Consider the following 23,614-nt stretch of genomic DNA (forward strand, 5'->3'; position numbering starts at 1 on the left):
GTGTTGTGTGAAACGGCGATCGCCGGCTGAACGCATCCGTTCCCGTCCGAAGTAATTTAAAATTCCCTCGAATCTAAGTTTTCTCGTTTGTGACTCATCTACCTCGAGTCAACTCTATTCTTCACGGAGGAAACGAGTCTTCGTTGATTATGAAACAATGCTGCAACCCTAGCTGTTCTTCTTCCGAAGACTACCAGTATCTAGAGTTCAATTTATCTTGAAATTAATAATCATAATTTTATTGCAATTCTTAGCGAATTCGCCGAAGCTAAAATATGAGTTTAAATTGAATGTAATCTAGGTTTCTTCCTCGTAATATTCCTTCGGTAGGAATAAAGTTTCAATTTATCGCAGTCTCGTTATCGCAACAGATTTTTACTGTCCCTTTTCGCAGAAGTATTGTGCATTGTGAATCTTTATGCAAAGTAAACATTTGTCTACATAAAGTACAACAAACTGTTCGTTGAAAAATTAATTGAAGCTTTTTTGAGATACCTGATGGATTTCCCGAGACTCAAAGGGATCAGTGGCAAAGGGATAGTCTTGTCCCAACGAAGAGTGGGAACTTCTTGTCCGGGATGGAATGCGATTGCAGATGTCCCCGAGTACGAAACGGACGACATTTACCACAGGATCCAGTTTAGATCCTTTGGTCGTTGCCTTTCTCCCGCGAGAGAAGTTCGCCGCGCATTCAGGCGAGAAGAAGACGACGGACAGGGGAAAACGAAGAAAGTTTCCTTCGCCTCCACGCGTGACGTAACTGTACCTGGATTGAAGTTTTTTTACCAAATCCCTGTTTAACGGGGTCTTCTCGTCACTATTCTGATTCTTGCGACACACAAAAAGAAAATCCATTTTCCTTGCAACCACCGAGAAAAACAAGAGTTTTGAACATACTGAAACTTACCTTGGCTTCTTTGCAATCCACTCCCATAAGTGGCATATCGGTAACATTATAAAGTCCATAACATAAATCGAAGTTCTATCGCGTTATTACAAAAGTTATCCTATAAAAAGATTGTAATGTTGTTAAAATAAATATCACACAAATATTATCAAAATAAATATTAAAATATTACATCTAGACCTAGAGCATATTATGTACATAGGTATTTGTCAGACTTAAACAGACTATAAAATCATGTTTCGAACGTGTGTGGCACGAAACGTGTTAAATCACCGAAATGTATAACCGATACTTGCTTAGGATCATAGGAATTTGATGGAGGTCGTCGAAACGACATTATTCTCGTAGCTATATGTGTTTCATCTTATTGGCTGAGTGCTCACTTCACGTCAGCTGCATTAATGAGTCTAGGCATTCCAACAACCGTTTATGCAAACGTATATGCAGATAGATCGATGCATACTCGCTTGTGTACACTATCGAATCCCCAGGTAGTCGTGCATACCTGTGAGATTCTACTCAAATCCGTATATATGATTTACATATGTTTAGAGTAACCCATATTTGAATAATTCCACATAAAACGCTATTTTCGCTCATTTTATTACAATCTTCTTCCTACATGCGTTTTGCAGTTCATCCAAAGCTTTTCGAGAATCACCGAGAAGAAAATTCCGTCGAGTAATCTTCCGAATAGATCTGCCGAGATTTTGCAAGTTTTTTAGTCGTGCCGTTTAACGCCTTGTCGCTGTAAGTTAGTCCACGCTTATCTTGAATGGCAGTAAGACTGAGAAAATGCACGAGGAAGGACGATGCAGCATTGTGCAATTGTATAAATCGCACTGTCCAACGAATTTTAACTTTTTCTGCGTTTCGATAAATATGCAGTAGGAAATTCCTATATATTTGTGTCCATTATACTTTGTTTTTGAGAAATTTAGTTTTGGAAAAAATGTCTCTAAACTAAACTCAAAAGCTTTCAGATTCATGTGTTCGGCGCGTCAAAATCTATGTATAAGAATCGCGAAATCGTCGTTGAACAGCATAATCAATAACCCAGGTCCGTTACGTCTATCTACTAAAAAGTTCTTAATGAAAATTTGAAGTATCAAGACATCTTTAGAGCGGTGTAGTTCCCCTGTCTTCAGCAGCAAACGGCGACTTCAAAAGTTCTTCATCGATCGGTATAAACACTAGATAAGTTTCGAAGAGTGGTTTTGATAAGGGCGGCGGCGGCTGCCGTTTAGTTAGGAGTTAAAAGGATGGTAAAATATGCAGGTGCAAAGGGTGTCGCTAATGAGTTCGTCTTCAATCACTTTTCATATCAAGCCTCGTGACCGCTATCAAACCGGCGAATAAAGCAGCCGTGTAACGATGTCGGCCCGATGAATAATTAAAGAGTCGAAACCACCCTCCGGGAAGGAGTTATATGAAGCAACTCCAGTGCCACGGGACGCTCGTAATTAAACATCATTTTACCCCCCGCCGCGCGGACAACTTAATCCGAGTTTCGTACAAATGGCGGTACTCTGGTCTGGCAGACTCCCATTTTCCAATTTTTTTAGTGGGCAATGAAAGTCTAGTACACACAGTTCTTTCTAGTGACTTAACTGCACCTTCCGCTTTATTTATTTTTTTGTCGCATGATATAAGTGTAAGGTGTCTGTAGGCACACACAGTGTTGGACTAAATCTATTTAAATAAATTAAAATAAATTATTTAAATAAAAATTTAAATAGCAAGTTATTTGTTATTTGGATATTCAAATAAAAAGCAAAATTAATTATTTATTATTTGAGCAAGCCTAAATGAATTATTTAAAATAATAAATTAAATTGTATTTTTTTATAGGCAGCTAGGTCCTTTCGGATGGGCCCGACCACTAGCGATATACCTGAAAAGGTTGCTATAGCAGACCAAAACGCGCACGTGTGTGTGTTCATTGTATATACAAAATACAAGAAATAAGAGAAGACCAAAAACTATTTATTTGATTTCCACTTCAATCCAAATAATATATAATCTTTTATTTGCAAATATGAAATAATAAATAGATCACTTCTGGAATTATTTAAATCAAAAGTTTAGTTATTATTTGCAATTAAAATCACACGTTTATTTATTATTTAATAAAATTTGCCCAACACTTCCTGTAGGAAGGCACGAAGATTGTTCTTCCAACGCTCTTCCAACTAGCTGCCACGATTGCGACTTTTGTAGACACCTGAAACAAATGGTTTTAAAGAAAAATATTGTGCAGTAAGGATGTGGCAATCGCCTGTACCACGATTTATCATTAACCCATTGCACCTGCCTGTCCCCTCTGAGGCACCATTAAAAATTGTTATATCATAATTCAAAACAACTACTACGATACCAAATATCTTTGCGTTTAATAAATTTATATGTAATAATATATTTCTAAATCTATAACTAAATCTCTAAATAATTAGCACGAAAGAAATCTTGGAATTTATCGTTTCTACAAGTGCCAAGAATCGTATGGAACGAATATATGTAGAATCAGTCTATTAAACGTTCAGAATATCCCCGACGCGATACATAAAGTGAAAAAGTATCCGATTTATGTGGACCGTGGAAGGAAACTGCCTATTGGTATGCGAAACATTTTCCTCGGCGATGTTTCGATCAACCATAACCGCGAGAGCGCACTTTATTTTCACCGGTTTAAATAAACCTTATTGAATTTTGGCACGGGTCGCTGGATAACGGGCACAATAGCAGATGTTCCCGTTTCAATTTCGTAACGTGACTTTTGTGCTTTTGCTGCCAATAAATCGTCGTCGATAAACAGAAAAATAACAACCCGTGTCTAAGGAAATACAATAAATATCACAATTTCGTGAAGGTTAATAAGGTGACGATCATTTTTTCGTAGAGTGACTCTGTATAACTTGCTACAGTTAAGTTCAGAGTCACCAGATTAAGACGTGTCTCCCACTCTATCCTTGACAGCACGGTCACGTGACTCGTTTCGTCTCTGTCGTGCACGTATCATAATGCCACGTGACTAATCCGGTACTGGCAGAGAGAGGGTAACTTTTTCCCCTTAACCCGAATCAATTCTCCTGATCTGGTGACTCTTGTTTTAGAAACGTGATATCTTGCATTTTCTGTTCCTTGCACAATCTCCCTACATCCAATTGCACCACCAGTCCCGAACCGCCCTGTATAAAAGCAAATAAAATATATGCATTTCACACGCGTATTATTATACACAAGTCGTAGCGTATTGCATACACGTATCTACTAATGAAAGAACTCTTCCAGAGCACACCTTCGAATGTAATTTATTTTTCCGCGGCACCGGTTCTTCATCCGAAAATCAGCAGGTATTCATTACGTCGAAAAATACTACATATATATCTTTTGCTTTTTCTTCGATACTGTTTGCCCGCGTGTCCTCTTTATCCCCCGTTTCATTTTCGTGGCGAGCGGCACGCTCGAGTTTCAGAAGTCGATAATATGCTTTCGACACACGATCGTACCTATTCGTCCTCATTTCCACCGCAATGATAATGTACTACCCACGCGCCGTTATCGTACATACATATTAGTTAGTCGAACGAGCTTAGCCGCTGCACATGTCTCTCTCGAACTAACTTCACCTTCGCGGCCGTTCCGAAGCTCGTTTCTTGCCGCAACCTCCGCCATAGCAATCACAGCTCTCCTCGTTTTGAGCCGTCGACGACGAATTCCGACCTGGAAACAACCGACGCGATCGGAACTTCTTGCCATGAATGTACGATCATTTGGCGACCTCGTGACTACGCGATCGCGTGGTGAAAACACGCCCGGTATTTCCCGTGCATCGGAAAAGTGTCAACTGACGAGAATATGCGATCCAGAAAAACACTATGACCTTTTTTTCCCTGATATTCAGGCAAGTAGAAACTGCGTGCATTTGCTGCGCTGTTACATTGCGCCGACAGTTTCACGTTGCAATAACACGGGAGCAACTCGCGTTTACCAGTATGCGAGCAGACGTTTCCATTTTCGCAAAAATAATTGGTTTTGTTCTACTGTTTCTGTGCACCCGTGTTTTCATTTGTTTTTTGAAGATCCGGAAGCCATGAAATCCACGGGAAAACTGTGGTGAAGTCGAGAGTTTGGTTAAGACCTTAACTGCTGCTTAATCTGAGTTAAAACATTGCATTCCAGGTGGTGTACACAAGGGCTTAGGAGACAGGCGTTGTTAACGTAATCCCATTATGCTAGTACAACTTCGTGAAAAGAACCATAAATATATTTTTCTTGACGGAAAATATACTGGCAATTTTCGAGATGTTCGAAATTTGGATGCTAGCATTTTCATATAAATAGGATTCGAGGTCTATACAATGCAGGTACATTCAATTGTAAATATTCAGAGTCGGCTGGTACCAGTAGTAGAAACAAAGGAACAAATTTTCTACTTGAAAAAATAAGTTGGAAATTCCGTAGAAAATATCAAACAGTGGAATACATTTTTCTTTCAATGTTTGTGTTATTAAAATTATTGCTTTTGGTGGCGAAAAAGCAGATTACGAACAAATACGTTCTTTCATAATTATTAGCGCGTATGTACTTGCAGAAAGTGTAACTCGACGTCAATTTTATTTACATTAAAAATATATTAAATGTGCAATATATTGTATAATGGTATTTTTATATTATGACTAGACTGCGGATTTTATGCATTTATGACAAAAATGGGTATGCACAATTCAAAGCAGTGGACATAGTAGAAAGATTTAAAGACATCGACGTATTGGTTTCAGCTTAATAAGACAACTAAAAGAAGAAAGAAATTTCTATTCGACTCCTGTGTCTTGCAATCAATGCATACATTTTTTATTTTGCATAAAGATCGGCAGTCTAATTATGACTGTACAGAAAAAGGCAAGTCAACATCCTTCTTTGAAATGACCTTGAGGTAATCCAAGGTTGCAAAACTGAACAACTTTTAAAACTGACAAGTGTACTGGTACATCCATCCTATATGGGATCCTTTTAAACAATTCTTCCAACAATTACTGTACATTTTCGACCACACAAGATACATTTATACAGCCTATTTAAACAGTTTCTTTTTGGTCCCGTTATACCGGTGTCTACTGTTATAGAAACACTGCTCCTATTTTATTTTCTAAATCGGTCACGAGCTTCTGCAATGATCCAATAATATTTAGCACACTGGTGCGGAGGTTGGCGTACATAGGCCGGATGCTATGCATGGCGTGTTCGTTTGTGCATCCGCGGATGTGTGGAGAGAGGCCGGAGCGGAAACGAGTAGACGAATTGCGGGCGAATGCGGGGGCATAGAGCGGAGAACGGTGTTGCAAAGGAAGCGTGTCAAACCATTGCGCGACAATACATTCTAATGACTATGTCTCGGCAGGAGCACTTTCACCCTCCCTTGATCGTCGTTTTCGCGTTCCATTCTTCTTCGTTGTTACTTGTCTACGCCCTCGTAACCGTTCACATCGCCTTTGTTGGCCCATCCGTCTTTTCGCCAACCGATTCGGTTCGGCTCGCTCTTTCCTCATCTTCGCGCTTCGTGCCATTTCCTCGAGGGTTTTTCGATTATCGGGGGAATCACTGCCGTCTCTTCCCTGTCGTCAATTCTTTTTCATGCATATATTCAATGGGAAGAATCATGGTGAGAGAGAGAGAGAGAGGGGGGGGGGAGAAGTGGTTCGGCTCACGGTATCAATTCCACGGCCGTCTTTCGACCCTCCCACGAACCGTTGCATATTAATTTGACAATACTTCGAGGAATATTTGCCCCCCCCCCCACCTCAGCTCCGTCCTGTTAACGAGGCTCGCATTACCATTCCCGGAGTCAATTTGTCAGCCGAGTGATTCCGGCCCGTATTATTCAAATCGTTATTCAATGCTTGCCCGCTGGCCGGATATCATTTTCATTTTTCATCGCGGAACCATCCGCCGCGAGTGTTTTCAGACTCCTGTCCGCCACCGTTGCCCACCTACACCTTCCCGACCCCTCTGCTATTAACCGTCGCCACTCTCTCGCCGCTCTTCTCTCCATTCTCCTAGCCATTACGTGTTTATATTTGGACGCACGCCTCGTCGTCGCCGGCCACCTTTTTTTACCGCTCCATTTGCGCTCACCTTTCCTCGAAAGTAATTCCGAAATAATTATTGTGTCGCCGCTTGTTATGCCGCGTTCTTCTGTTTTTCGTTGTTTGGTAGATTGCTCGGTACCTAACAGGCCAAACGAAATTTTGCATCGCCGACTTGTTATCGTCTCGCTCCTGCTCCCGGATGAAACGTGTTATAACGTAACAGGCGAAAAAGCTGCCGCGAATCCGTTGTAATTGATCGTGCTACGTTTTCATTTCCGGCAGACCAATGGCTCAGCCTCTTTCCGCCGACGCGGAAACCATTTCCGTAACCTACAATATTTACAGAAAAATATATGACAGCAATTTTGAGCAAGAACGAAATGAACAAAGGCAGACTGATGTGCGTGTTCACCCCTGCAACAAAACTATAAACAAAAGTCATCGTTGTTATGAATCAAAAGTTAGAGGTTATGGTATAAGAGTTAATACATTTAATTGATAAATTTTGTTTATGAATAACTATGATGCATAGACTGCGGTTTTTGATGCGTTTATGAAGAAATTGGCTGTGTGAAATATAAAACAGTAAACGATCAGAAAAATTGAAGAATATTGGAATATCGTCTTTAACGCAATAAAGTCATTAAGGGATGAAATCAATTTTTATTTTACTTCTACTTCCCATAATCAATGTAGAACATTTTTATTTTGCATAAAGATCCGCAGTCTAATGACGAATGACTAAAATTATCGTGGCTACCAGTGAAGATGATTAGAATTTTGTTTAGTTACCAGTCACACTATTATCGATGCACGGAATTTTATTTTGGTTCATTATTCACGAGGGAAAAAAATTCTTACTGTAGATTGAACATTTTATTAATTTCCTTGTATGATTAGTTTTGTCGTTGGATGTATCTGTGGGACTCGTTATTTTTAATTTGTGATGTTGTATTGAGATTCTACTTGAACTTTTTAGCAATTCAAGGGGTGGAGTTTTTCGGTTTAATGATCCTTGATGTTACGATGCAGAGTGCGAAATGTTTTTCGTCGTTTTGAATGTGGTAATGATGTTAAACTGATTTTGTGAAGGTAATGAGGGACTTTTTTTAGTAGAAATATTATGAGGGTAGCGATGATCGTCTTCTAAGCAAGAAATCAATAATTCAGTTCATGGCGTTGTTTATTTCTTGAGAAGCACACGCGATCCATTAAAATATTAAAGACGTGATCATTATTCAGCCCAGCGACAAGTACTTATGTGTTTCGTTTTTGTCGCGTTACCATATTTGATTTCGTCGATACATTATTCATTGGCAAGCGTCCGGTGAGGGAGACGTCCAATTTTCGAACGTAATTTCGATGTTCGTAACCTCGCAAGGAACTTTCCAAGAATATATTAAACACGGAAATTAAAGACTGAGAAATCCTGCGCGGATAATGAAGTGCACTTAGTATGTGCTAACCAAATTTCCGTGCTTAATATGGGGTGAAGCGGGGCGCCTATTATTAATAGACTCCGGATTTTATCGGTAGTACTCACGACTATTCAAAGCTAGATATAATACAAAATTTAATAATGGTTTCAATTTACGCTAATGGTTAATAACGCTTCAGTATTTACGTAAACGAAACATCTTTAGTTTTCATAATTACTTGAAAAATTTCACGAGAACTAAAAAATTGATCGGTAGAGTTCTAAGAAATGGGATGAGAAAATTAGCTAATACTAGTACATTTAAAACTTCACAATAATTTTTTACATTATTAAAAGTCCTCAAAATAAATCTGCTATGGTGATTTGTATCTATCTTCCTGATCCAAAAAGAAGATCTAATTGTACATACTTCTACGTGACGGGTACCCTCATCATTTCTGTGACCGTATACCGCAGCTCCAACCTAAAGGTACCCAGGAGATCACTACGTATTTGGCAGCTTTCCAGTATACAGAGTGTCTTACCAGATATTACCACCTCGATTTACGTCATTATTATTAGTCGCAGCGAGATATGTTTGGATGGAGATTAAATGGTTTCAAGCGATGCGTGTAGTGATGATATTAGTTATTTGGTAGATCGATACGTCAAGGACTTATGAAGGTAAACGTTGATTTTCTATATGGAACCGTATATGTTTTACTTTACGGTAATGGTGATAAAGTTTTCACAAATATCATGCACATCTTTTTCACGTACACCGAGGCATTACTGTACGCGAACGAATGTGGATGCGCAACCAGTTTTCCATTAATTGAATATTAAACACAAGTGTTGGGAAACCATTGTAGACTTTGGGTAAGTTGAAATACATTATGGAATCGTCGTGGAAAATGCATCGCGTAGGAATGAATAGTGAAAAGCACGATGACTCTTCTATTCGGCTCGCAGCATCGCATTCCGCAACGGTTAGGACGTTAACGATCGGATCGCGGAGCGAGTGCTCGCGTCGGAAGCTTCACCTCGATCCCTTTAAATCGCCTAACGCGCGCTTAAAGAGTTTAACGGGTCGGCATTGGGGTCAGACGCGGGGTATCGCAGCTACCGCGTCGATATTTTAATCTCCGCGGGCTGGCTAGCGAGCCGTCAGCCGGATCGTGGCCGGGCGCCGCGCGCCGTGCCGCTGAAAAAAGTAACGGAAAACGCGGACAAATGAGAGGAACGAGAGCCGCCCGAGAGAAAGAAGTCTTCCGGAGGCTGGGAACGAAAGCGGCGAAAGATATAGCAGAATAAATTTATTACAGTCGAGACTGGGAGACGAAAAAGCTACGGATGAATATTCATGAAAAGCCGGATTAGCCGACTAATGAAAATATGTAATGATATGCTCTTACGTAAACTAATGCCGTGTATTCGGCTGAATCCTTGTCCACGTAACTAATTAAAGTGGTCTCCACTTCTGGTTTCTCAGAGATGAAAAGTTAATGCACGTGGAGTATATGTTGGCAGCGGTGGTAAAGCGAAGCAGTATTTTTTAATACTTTCGATAGGTCATTGTGTACCTCGCTAGATCGTTCTAATGTTGACATGTTTGGTACCACACCAGAAGCCATAGTATTGGGTTGGGGACAAAGTTTCTTCGTATTTTAATGCAGAAATGGATCAAGTTTTTTCCATATTTTCAATGAAATTTCTAAATCAAATATGTGTGCCGCTTTAATGGACCACCTTTTGCCATTTTTGAGGTAAAACCATAATCCAGTCCCTGTAGAACTTCTGTGATTTCTGGGCGAAAAACTGCGACACGTGATTTTCACAGGCCTCTTTTGAAGTCAACTTCGCACCATTAAGAGAGTTCTGTAGAGACCGAAACAAATGGTAGTCTGATGGTACAATATCAGGACTATACGGTGGATGCATCAAAACTTCCCAGCCAAGCTCTCTTAATTTTTGACGTGTCGCCAAAGATGTCGATCCATTAAATTTTTCAATGTTAACTTATAAGGTACCCAAACATCGAGCTGTTTTTTGTATCTGGCCATCTTTAAATGGTTTATAACTGTTTTGTGGTCGATGTTTAGTTCCTTACCGATATCACGACTGCTAATATGCCGGTCTTGCTCAACTATTCGCATGATTTCATCAACTATTTCAGTGACTGGTCGACCAGAACGAGATGTATCTTTCGTATCAAAATTTCAAGATTCAAAACGCTTGTACCAACTTTGTGCCACACGTACTGATACTATATCACGTCCATAAACATCACAAATTTTTTTAGCAGCTTGAGTCGCATTCTTTCCTTTTTTGTAATAAAATTTCAAAATGTATCGAATTTCTTCTTTCTTTTCACTCATTTTCAAGACGTAATAACTTTTGTACGTAATAGCAGCTTTCAAACGCACTCGAGTAATGCCAGATCCGATTAATATTAACAGAGTTATGTCATGGTAAGACCATCTATCGGGAGGATACGAAGAAACTTTTTCCCAACCCAATATTTATAATAATTTAATTCAACTCATTTAATAATACAAAAATAGACCAGACAAAGTTGATCATAACAATGACGTTTGTAACCTTCCCACACCTCGTGGATCCTAATAATTATTCATTGCGGCGGTGTGCCTAATATCCTCGAGGGTGCCATCGACTTCGCAATGTCACAATAGCCCATCAGCCGTCAACGTTTAGATTACTCCAAGTAAACAGCTCATCAACAACATAGAAGAACCGTAAATGGTACTGAAAACGTGGTCAGTGAGTGTCGCCATTATGAAACCGGTGGACTGGGAGTTAGACGTACAGTGGCAAAAGATGGGGTGAAAAATTCAGGACATATCCACGGAGTATTGAAGAAGGGGGCTGGCGGGCAAATGTCAGGTACCTTTGCATGCTCGCGGACCAACTGAAAGTAACACACGGGACGAATGTAAACGAGAAAGAATATGGAATGTATCAGATGCAGTTTGCCACAGATGTACTCTGTCGATCGTACATCAATGAGCGCCCGTATTACTGGGTCGCCAACTGTTTCGAAACACACGACCTCTAAATAGAGATTTTTATGTCAGGGATTTGGGTGTCCTCCGATCACAGAACTAAATAAACTTATCCTTCGTGAGTTGTAGTTGTCTTATTTCGAATAAGACAGTGCCCATTTTCTTTAGTTCATATCATCAAATATTTTAAATGGGAATTTTGGTCTCTATTACCGCTGGCAACGTCATGACGCGTCACGCCGAGCAGCTCCGGACCTGTCACCGAGCGAGATTCCGTTCTCTGTAGCCGCGCTCTGATTCGTCCGTAATTTTCGTGAATAACTCGAAAACAAAGCATTTCAGCGCGAATTGGCAAAGGACAAAGGAGCTTGGAATAACATCAGGAATCTCCCCTTCCTTTTTCCTACACTCGTTCCCTGTAGATAGACTATTAAGAATATAAAAATGTCATTGTGAAAGAGGTTTCTAAACGAAAATTTCAATTCTAATCGAGTAGACTTGGTGCAAAGAGTGAAAACTGAGTTTCTATGAAACAAGCAATACATTCAAATGATTTTCTGCAGTAATTAGTGTTAGAGTTAGATACTAGATATATTCGATACCATTAATAATGTGAGTCTTCCTCCTTTTTTTACATTTGGAAAACATTTCAGAGTTTATGGATAAGATTGCACAGCCACGGTGAAAATCATTATATCAACATGTGGTCGATTATCTCGTAATTGGCCGAAACAGCCTTTGTAATGAGCGAGTGCGCGCGCGCGCGATAAACGTGATGTATAGTCTCATTTAAATGGGCCGCAGTTAATGTCGCGCGATGCGGACCCGCCTTTATTTGACAAATACGATATCAAGCTGATTAATCATCCCGTAAAATAAATCGAAGGGCTTGGAAATTGGAGCGGATGTTAATATTCCAGCTGTGACCACGGACAATCCTGCGAGTAACTCGGGGGAAATTCATTGTTAGGTCCTCCGCTTCACGTCCCCGATCCCGTTCATCACGTTTTACGGCTCTAAAGTTTGCGATTATCATGTACGTGTGCTGGCGAAACGCGATAATCTTGTTTTCATCCTTCTTTCAGAGGATCTGAGCAATTTGTTCAGCATCCAGATAGATGCGATAACGCCGCAAAATCCTACGAATTTTCGTCTCTTATCGAGCGTGATATGCTGGGAAGAGCACTGGATCGAGGAGGGATAGACACGATTTGCTCCATGATCGCGTGCTTATGCGAGACGAATGAGCAGCGAAGTAGAGGTGAAACATCTGGGAATCTCGGATTCGAAGCGTAAAGCTTATCGTGTGGTCGGACTAGCGACTGATTCATAGGATTGAATATAATTTGTTTAATTTCTCACTCTGTTGACACGTTACTAGGCTTATTACGGTATTTCCCGGTAGGATGGCCTTGACGGTTGAATGACTCGATCTGGGTATGAACAAATTCCAATTTCCACCTTCCAAGTTTTCTGTTTCCATTAGGCACTTCTGCTAAATGGTGTTAATAAGTAGACTGCGGATTTTATGCATTTATAGCAAAAATGAATTTGAGAGTATTGTTACATTATTTTTGACTTGTTAAAATTATTGAAAGATGAAATACATTGTTATCTAGCCTCCATTTTTTACAATCGACTCGGAAACATTTTATCTTTCATAAAAATCCTATTAATAACGTAGAACTTTATTTCCTCCCTTAATGAATTTGATAAGTTGAGCATAATATAATATTATTTTAAAATTCTTTTAGTCTTCTTAATGGGGTCACTGCACGACGGTAGACAACGTAATTTTTAATGACTCCGTAGCAATTTCAATTTCACCGTGTATCCAATCGCACTAAACCAATCGAGGATTCTTTCATCCCCGTTTATCCCTTTGCTCGCTCTGCTCTGTGGTGCAATCAGTAACATTCGCCGCGTCGCGCGTCGTATCGATACCGACAACTCCACCCTTCAACCTCAACAAACCGCAGCAGGCGAGAAGATCTCGAAGCAGCGACAGATTTTCTCCCATTATCCTCGTTCGCACGGCCATGACATCGTTTAAAAAGTGCTCGGCTAATAGATGCGTCAAAGTGTTCAGGCAATAAATCGTCCTTAACCTTTGTCGCGTCGGCTCGCTTTAATTGACAATTTGTCAGCGAAACATGCTCGCCGTTAACAAGTATTAGACCGTATGGATCACCGAAAACGTTTGAAAACTCGTTCGATTGACTTTATAGTGCCGTGACTTCGATTATGTCACCAACAATGGTGTTAATTATAATGATCGGGCCATCGTCGATGGCCGAATGGATCCTGTCGATGAAACAATGGACCAGTGAAGGAGGAAAACGATGCTTCGGTGACTGGCTGACTAGGATTTCCCTCGTCTACCAGTCTAGGACTAATTACGCCCGTGAGGAATGCAAGATAGCCGCGATATTGACGCGTTCACAATCATTCGTCGCCGATGACTTTTTCTCAACCACCCGTTTTCCCATTTCCTTCTGCGGGACAGCCGTTTCCTTCGTTCGTCCCAGAAACGGAGCCGGTCCAACGATTTCCAGCGAAGAAACAGAACGTTGTGTAATCACTAACTATAATGGCAGAATCGGGCACTTCCGGTTTCTTGATCGATTCATAATCGATGACCTGAGACATTGTTCCCTTTGACGCTGCGCGATGGCCGCTCGCTTTAAAGTAAAAGAAATAATAAAGAAAGAAATGGGGCATTGCACATTAGCTGTGACGCTAAGTAGCTCTTCGATGTGTTGTGCACAAGCTTTCTATTCTGGAAACTGGGACGAACCGTATAATTTCTACGCGAAAATGCTCGCGCTTGTTCCACGGCCATCGTCTTCACTTTATCTCTTCAGATTTTACAAAAGATGAATCGTGTACGATAGTTTTTGGCGCATTGTTCGAACACGAAAAGGTTTCCTCAATTTTTCGCACCTAAAAATGCACAGAAAGGCTAGGTCTGGATTTTCGTTCGACGAACAGCATCAAAATCTACACAATATTATCGTCATCACTTATTTTATTACACATCATAGAATAACAGTGCAAGGACACGTATAATCATAAACAGGTGTATAAAGGATGATATTAACCTTATAGTGCTGCTATAAAATATATAAATACATAAATTCTATGTGTTTATGTCGGGGAATGAAAATCATTGACAACCTAAAATATGGTTCACGGCTATATGGTCAGAGCATAACCTTTTTATGTCGTGTAAAATAAAAAATTTGTTACCATTTAATTACATAAGGACGTATAAAACAGTTTACTATATCAAATTACAAGAAATTTTTAAGAAATTATTGATTATCGTATACTATTACCGGTAAATGAATTTGTGGGTGACAAATAATGTGATTGTCAAAACATGAAGTAGATTAGTAAAAATATATTTACCGTTTAAACGGGTAAACGATTATAATGGCCAGATACGTGAGCAGCACGAGCATGAAAATTGATCGGGAACAAACAGCTTGTACAAAATAATGAGTTGACTGAGTGAACGTACCGATTGGAAGCCATTTCTACGAGTGCCGGCACAGTGACGCATACCAATATTTGTAATTTGTTACACGCTACAAGAGTTTCATAATTACCCCGTTGCCCGTAAATGCACAACAGTAAACTGCGAATTGCAACAGTCGCCGCTCGAACCGTGAAGATAAATATTGAACGCGATTGGCGAACTTATTTGCCTGTTATACGATCAATGCGGTTCAGCTTCTCTCGTTTCGCATGAAACGCGCCGATCCAATTTTATGGCTGAAAAAACGCCGACCGACGGTTATTTTGTAACGAATATCAACAGGTTTGTCTCACAATTGAGGTTGTACTACGCCAATGAAATTCTTTGTCAGGTGAATGAAAAATAGAAAATACAAACATTCAATGACTAATTTTGATATAGATGAAAAATATTATCACTAGACCGCAGATTTTTGTGAAAAATAAAAATTGTCCAAGTCAGAGTTTCAAGAAATAGAAATTAGGTACAGATGCAATTCTTCTCTTTTAATCATTTTAACAAGGTGAGAATAATATAACAACATCCTTTGTCAATTTCACTGAATTTACACACTCTAGCTTGCCTCTATATTTTCGATGTTGCGTGAAGAAGTTTGGGTGAAATGGGACACGGGACAATGATCAGAAGAGGATGCCTCTTAGTGTCCTCTCGCGATCCGCCCAACGTGACCATTAATTCCGTCGTAACGAAGCAGTGTCGGGAATAGGGGTAGAAACCGGCAGGAAGCATTAACCCGGTCCGTCCAAGAGAGTCGAAACTCGCGGAGAACGTTCCCTAAGGCGTTATCAATCCCAATTCTATTTCCCGACGAGGTCCGGCCGTTTCGGACCGTCTTTGGAAGTCGGCAACGGCCGATAAATAATAGACGTGAGCATCGCTATTATTCCCGCGGCGGCATTTTTTCGCGAGGCTCGGTCGCCAGGTCGCGTAGTCGCAATAATCGGAGCACGTTCGAAGAGCAGCCGACCGACATCCTCTTGCCGAACGACGAAAGAAAGAGCCTTCTGCCATTCTCCGCCTTCGGCCGGATATTCCATTTTCCACGAAATAAAAGAATCCCATCCCCCGGCGATGATTTATGCCCCCGACCCTCGTCCCATTAAACCCGAGCGCCCGGAACAATTCGATGATCTTCTCTTCTCGTTTCTTTCTCTGCTTTCAGGTGTTCGACAAGCATAATCGAGGATACATTACCGCATCCGACCTGCGAGCTGTCTTGCAATGCCTCGGGGAGGACCTGTCCGAGGAGGAAAGTACGTATTCGATTCTATCCACCCTAGTCGATCGTCCATATGTCATTAACCTTCACTCTCCGTATAGGAGTGTATAAACGCACTCCAAACTAGGAAAAACGTACATGAAACGTTATCGAATGGAAAATTAACTAATTGTAAGTTCCCTTAGGAATACCATGTGTGACATACTTCACGCATGATTAAAAAAATGGATATTATTAAATTTATCAGGGCTGTGTTTCCGTTTACGTTCGTTGTCAGAATTGGATGAAATTTTGGGAATAGGTTCTTTTTTTTTTGACTAAAATGATGATTGTGAGAAGGATTTTTGGCGACATGAAAAATTTTTTAACATTTCAATGTCAGTCCCTACCCCCCTTACCGACAAATTTTTTACTATTTTAATGTCAATCTAGAGTCTAAGAGGTGGCATTAAGGATGATTCAATCATAGATCACATGTGTGAACTTTTATGGCGCTGTGAGGTCAACAAAGCTTGTGATGATCCATTTTTGCAATTAATTAGATATCAAATATGTATATTCGGGAAATTAATATAAAATGTTTTCAAAATTCCAATTGTTAAACCAATTAATTGAATATCTATAATGGGAAGATTATGTGATCAGAATTAGTCAGGATTAGGTGGTAGGGGGGCGGAGAGGCATACGAAAATACAGGAGCGATGTCGGTAAGGTAGGGAGTGACATTGAAATGGTAAACAAATTTTTTTCGAGTCGCTAAAAATCCTTCTGACAATCATCATTTTAGTCAAAAAAGAACGTATTTCCAAAATTTCATCCAATTCTGACAACGGACGTAAACGGAAACTTCGCCTTTATTAGTTTTATCCGTAGAGAATTTTTATATAATCAATTGAATTTTTTAATCTTCTCATACCTACCGTCATGAAAATCAATAAAACTTCACAAATACTTACGCAGTCAGAGTTTTCTCGTTACATTTTGCACTGAAAATATTCAGGTGGTGTAATTGCACCCCAGTACTACAGGATTAACATTAGAATATACATATGTACGCAGAATAAAAGTTAAAGCACACTCGATTTTAGTGTTCTCGTCTTTTGGTGGTAAATATGATGCTAAACGAAAGGTATATGCAGTAGATATCAACGCTTAACACATTATCTATCGGCGATTATTTCACAGTTTTTGAAAGCTCACTACATACCAACATGATGGCGCCATTACCTGTCAAACACGGTGGAAATCGCTGAACATGAAACACGCATAATTTTTGAACCAGTGGGGATTCCTAAGATTGAAACTAAAACTGTAAATATTTATTTCTTCTTTCTCAATATTATTAACTTTGCTAATGATTAACGTTTCACTTCATTTAATGTTTTACCATTGTGTCAATTTGACAAACAAATTTCGATAAAGAAATTTCATCCAGTGTCTGATTTCAAATCAGTGTAGAGTAAATTTTACTGACGTCATGATAGACCCCAGCATACCATTACAGAGTTAACCCTCCGATGACAACGTGAACGGGGAATTAGTTAAATGAACAGTTTTAGGATGATGAACGTACAGAAAATTGATGGCTCAAACAGCACGTCCTAAACATCATTAATTACATATAGTTACAAGAAGGTCCGTCGTTCGAGGATTAGTATTATACATACAGATACATATGTAGGGTGGGCCGGAAATCGTAGTTCAACCGGGCAGGGGGTGATTCTACATGCGAAAATAAATCTAAAAAAAGGAATTTTTTTGTTTCACGCTTCGTCAAACAGCGTGCCATGGTCAGACGCGTCAAACGATTCCTAATTCCTATGCAATAGCACGTGTATTCGTTGCATTTTCAAACTCGATTTTCTCGAAAACGAACTGCCAAACGAAAAAATGTTTCTCCTTTTTTTCGACTTATTTTTGCATGTATCGTAGAATCACCCCCTGCCCGATTGTACCACGATTTCCGGCCCACCCTTTATAATCAAATACGCGGAGGGGTGCCAGAAACGTGAACTGAACGTTGTACAGAATAAAATCTCTGTAGTCGTGCGAATGGGGATTTGTAACTAATTGTGAACGTCCAAGTATTAAGATATCAAATTTCATGCAATGAACGAGGGTGTCGGTTTACCACAACGGTCTTCCTATTATATGATTTCAATCGAACTTTTAAAAAATCTTAATTAAATCCGTGCTTCCCTTGTGATGACCAATTGTTGCCAATATCATGTTACTGGTGTGGTTCATCACTGATGTGTGAAGAGAAATTTCAATTAACTGAATACGCTCGTGACTATCAAGGTTTCATATACAGTTACTCCCACAATACTCAGACACTTAAAAAAAGTAAATATTTTACGTACCTACAAGGATTTATTAAAAATTGTGGTTTTAATGTTTTAATCGTTGTTTTTATCAAAATTGAAAATGAATTTTTACTACAATTTATTAAGTAAACCATTAGAATCTGCAAGTTATAATAAACTTTGCCTTCCTATTCCTGTATTATTAAATAAACTGCTATATGTTTTACTAAAATCATTACTGAAGCAGTAATTGGAATGATTCCGTTTACATGTTTTAGCTTGTACAAGTAGTATTATCTAACATCTAATCTATGTATTAGCATTCGCAGAAAAACTTGTTAAAGTGTTAAAGATCCTGCTTTATTCTTGGTGTCGCTAATGAATAGCAACACTTTCGTATTGTTCCAAACTGAGAATGAAATTCAAATGAGTTAGTTGAAACAGCTACTGTAGTTCTCGTGTATGCTTACGATTTCATTGAAATGGTTTACCTGTAACGCTGTTCACCTGTAGATTTCGGAGCTCTACGATCTGAATGTATCCCAAAGCTGTGAGTTTGCATATCAATGAGTGACACCATTCTCCCAAGCTTGTTTGTGCGTAAGCATAGAGAGGCATATTAAATTCGGTAAGCCGAGGGATAGCAACTACATTGGTACTCAAACTGTTTATAAACACTGGAAGAAACAGCATGCTCCCAAGCTCCCTTGGATTGCGGTAAATCTCGACAGGACACAAGGTCCATAGCTATGCAAATTACTAGCCAAGTAGAACGTATTCAATTTATATTACATTGTCCAACTCGCGGCCTCCGAGCCACATTTGACCCTTCTCCCACTTCTTCATGAGGTGGGAGGTGACTCCCCCACTATTTGACACGGTCTATGTGCGACGGTCGTGCCGTTAAAAGTGTGTCAGGATTTGTAGTAGCGTAAAAAGGGGGGAACGCACTAACTACTAACTGATGGAAGAAGACGTTGGACAGGCCTATACATAGTCAACTGTTTCTCAAAATTTTTAACATGTTCAATTTTTACAATTTTCATGCAGTTTTAATATTGGAACTGCTTGGAGTTCTTTTTATGCCAAAGTAGAAAAAAAGTAGTGATCACTCAAAAGATTTAAACGCAAGTATACTTTATTTGAATAATTACAATGAAGAGTAACGTATTTAGAAATATATTGTACTATTTTACGCTATCATAATAAGATGATCGTAAAGACAGGAGTTATTTTTGAACAATTTTTCCATCTGTTCATAATAATTTGATCACCCACTGCAGCACGGTAACTGGTAAGCAACCGTTTTATTATCCGAAAATTGTGGTCCTCCTGTTCGGATTATCGAGTTCAAATGTATCGGATAATCAAGGCTGCGCTGTAGCTGTTTCCGAATAGAAAGCGACTGCCTTCAAAAGTTCCGTAATCCGACGAAATAGGAGCAATCAGGTTCGCCGGAATCTCGTCGTTCGCAAGCTGGCCGACGTTGAGTGGAAAACTGCTGGAGGAAGCCATCTGTTCGTGAAACGAAAACGAGCCCCCCCGTATCGCGAGAAAAGTTCCGTGCTCATCACCGATTCCGTTCGGATCGACGGATCTCGTACATTTGCGCGACAAATCGTCTCGAGCTCCACGATTTGCACACGTTTATTCGCAGAGCCGATTGGCCACGCAATTCGAGGGATAAGTTTGAACGGGCGGTGCACGCAGTGAATGGTTGTCTCTTACGCGACGGTGTCCCCAGAGTTATTTTCCTGCCAGAGATTTCCATAACTTGCAGGTCCGGGAGAATCGGAGCGAAATCCCGAGGCCATGGGAGAATACGCTAAAGCCGGAGAGCTTCGAGCTATAAGAAAATATGGTGAAAGGAATGGGGCTATTTTTGAAAGGCGTCGGAGCCGGTCTAATTTCAGTTCAAAAATTACACCGTATAAAAGAATGGGACTGCAGGGACTGTTATTACACCAAACAGCGACGGATCCTGTTCAAGGAAACATTTTGATTCGATGTAACTCGTCCCGTTTAATTTGATTCGACGCGTTATTACAGAGTGATCCTTTGCTCTACTCTCCTCGTTCGAGAAAATCACAATCAGCTTTCCCGCCAGATTCGAACGCGTCGCCGGGAATAAGTCACGTGGATAAACAACCCCGGAAAAGACCGACTAAGACCCGTAGTCGGAGCTCTCGTTATCCTTCCGTAAGTCTGGCACACGCGTCACTGTAATCTCGCAAGCTCCTTTGCAATTTAAAGGCGTCACGTCCTGCGCTTTCACGCGCTTCCGAACGGACTGGCTCCTTTATCTCCGCCAAAGAAAGGAGTGACAAACGTCGTCCCGGACAATTACGATCGAGCCACTTTTCAAAATCGGTCTCGAAAAGCTGGCCAAAATTCAATTTTCGAAGAATATAGCAGCTTTTTACTACTACAAGGAATTTATTGTACATGTATAGTATCAGTGTATAGATGCTGTTTGAAAAAAATTTCCAAAATCAATCATTGAAAAATGAGCATCTCAAAATACAAATTGCTGATCCCAAGATAGGAATACATACTTTGAATACGTGGGATGTCGTTCGAACAACTACTGAATAAATAATTTAGTGACGCGAATAGGTTATAAAAAAATTAAAATTACAGCTTAAATTTTAGCATGAAAAAGACATATAAATTGTGTTTCGTCATTGAACAAGTCGCTCTGTCTCATTTTCAGAGTTACAAACAAGATCCGTTTACTCTCCATTACAGATGAAACATATTCGTACTTAAATGTAACACCCTGCAAATTTATACTAACACAATATCCCTGTTCAATGGACATTAAGTTTCGCAGACCACATGTCCGCGCTCTTATGAAATACGCTGCATATTTTCAAGAGATTTATATATACGTCACGTCGCGTCGGCTGAAATGGAGGTGCAAAGAATTGAGCTAACATTTATCAAACACTGACAAGACATTAAAGAGCTTTTTGCTACCTAATGCACGAAAAAATGCTACCGTGCGATATAACAGAGTGGAAAAATGTATATAATCTTGATAATCTTTCTTTCAGTTCAAAGTAACAAGCTCATTGCAAAATCAGTAAAAGCAATGGTTTATTAGCTTGTCTTTAGAGAGAAAGGAAACAAGTCAGATAAATAATATTTACTGACGCACTAGATTATATGAGACGCTTACACAAATATTTCTGTTATCTCTGATATGAGATCTTGAGTCTTTTCGATAATCGAAGACGCGACTTACCACAATACCGGCCATCATAGATAAATAAATACCACCGTGTTTGGCTTGGTCTCAATCTCACTTTATAATTGTGTTTAAAAATTTAAAACAGCGTAAGATGTTCCGTAACGTATACCTGACCCTTTTTGAACTGAAAACTTCTTTAGGCGCACCGCGTACACACTTGCTGGGCAGCGAATTAGTCTGATCCGTCACGCTCGGAGATGAAACGCTGTTCGGGTAAACTCGAGGGAGCCGAGTTTAGCCGAGCGAGCGAGAAACAGAGAGGTGTGCAAGCGCCATTCAAGTTTTCACTTCGGTCGCGCGTTCTTATGCGCACAGTATTGGCCTGTTTTTTTGGACTGCAACGATTAAACGGCCAATTAATTCAGCGACGAATTTTTCCTGCAAATTTTCATGCAAATTTACAATCTGCGTGCAAATATACCCGCGCTGCGGTAATAGCTCTGACACGGTCGCGCGTGCGCTCTTCCGCGAGTGGGTAAATTGCATTTTCCTGTATTGAACTGCCATCTACGGTGACCAACGTAATAATACGTCGGTGTATGGGATGAGGCCACTAATTGGTCAGAATCAATTTGAACTGCACACGTATTTCTGTCGGTATTAATAATTGCCGAGGGGTATCAAACAGATTACACTAGTCGATAGCAATGATCTTGCGAGGAGATTGCCGGTTCTGCTGGCCACCACGAAGGTACATACCTGATAATCTATTAAATGAACGAGCTGGTGAATTGTAACTGCAAATACACATAGTAATTAATCCGGGAGTGATTTGAAAACAATATTCAATATTTTCTGTCCCCCGTAATTATTCAATTACGTGTACAATTTGTACAGTTGTATAACTTGCTGATGATAGATACATTCTGCATAGTATGTTCTCATAAAAAGAGTTCGTTGTGAATGTTTTCTATTATACATTTTACACAAGCCTCTGCAAAAAAAAAATGTAATCTTTGGTAACAGAATATTTAGCTATCATACCTGATCAATTTTACCGTTCACAAAGTATGTTACAAAAATATTTTTTAATCAACTATGAGAATGGTCTTGAACCAGCGTTGGGCAAAAATTATATTTAAATAAAAATTTCGAATAAAGTGGATTTAAAACACACTTGGAGAAAACGCCATTATCTAGGATCTGTATGATTTGTAGGCACTGTATTTCATGATTAACAAGTAAAAATAAAAAGAGAGTAATAATAATCTACACTGAATAAGATTTGCTAAAATATGTTCCGAAGTTTTCTTCTCAAAGAGGAACTGCTAGGATGCGAAAGGATTTTATATGAAATTACTAAACGAATGAACACAGTTTTTGAATTCCGAGGAAGCAGATATACATATTTCGATGTTTCCATTTACTGTACGAACCGACATAAATTATAGGGGCAATATTAGAAAGCCAAGAGTTTGAAACGTTTTTAAAATCGATTCTCCGATTTCCATTACTTATTAACTGTTGGTTCAGCAATAAACCTGAAATTCCGACCTCATTCCATCCAGTGTCAATAAATCGCGGGGAGAAGTAGTTGCCGGGGAGGCGCGGCGCGGCGCGGCGCGGTGGCTTATTCTTGCAGCGTAGCAGAAGTTTCCTCGAGCCCTTTCGCAGCCTCCGGCTAACGTGATTGGAATTAACACGAAAATTAAGGAATCGGAAAACTGGTCCGCTAATTGGTCTCAATTACGCGAATTGGAGCGAACTTTGTGGCGGCAGTAACACATTCGGACACCCGGCAGCGACTTTGCAACCTTGTTTGCAATGGAAATTAAAACAAAGTTGATAGTGACAGCGGTGTAGAATTAGTTGCGAAGGCGGACACACCGGTAACATAGAACCCGACTAGACTGCGGATT

General features: G+C 39.8%; 1 protein-coding gene across 1 annotated transcript in view; it reads left to right on the forward strand.

The window, feature by feature from the left end:
- The window catches only part of LOC143207365 (uncharacterized), a 93,283-nt gene that overhangs the window by 64,437 nt on the left and 5,232 nt on the right, over nt 1–23,614 (forward strand). Inside the window, exon 5 of the mRNA XM_076420756.1 lies at nt 16,140–16,230. Within this exon, the coding sequence (XP_076276871.1) occupies nt 16,140–16,230 (91 nt within the window). The remainder of the gene's footprint in view (nt 1–16,139; nt 16,231–23,614) is intronic.

This window comes from Lasioglossum baleicum, chromosome 3, assembly GCF_051020765.1.
Source record: "Lasioglossum baleicum chromosome 3, iyLasBale1, whole genome shotgun sequence".
Classification (NCBI taxonomy): Eukaryota; Metazoa; Arthropoda; class Insecta; order Hymenoptera; family Halictidae; genus Lasioglossum; species Lasioglossum baleicum.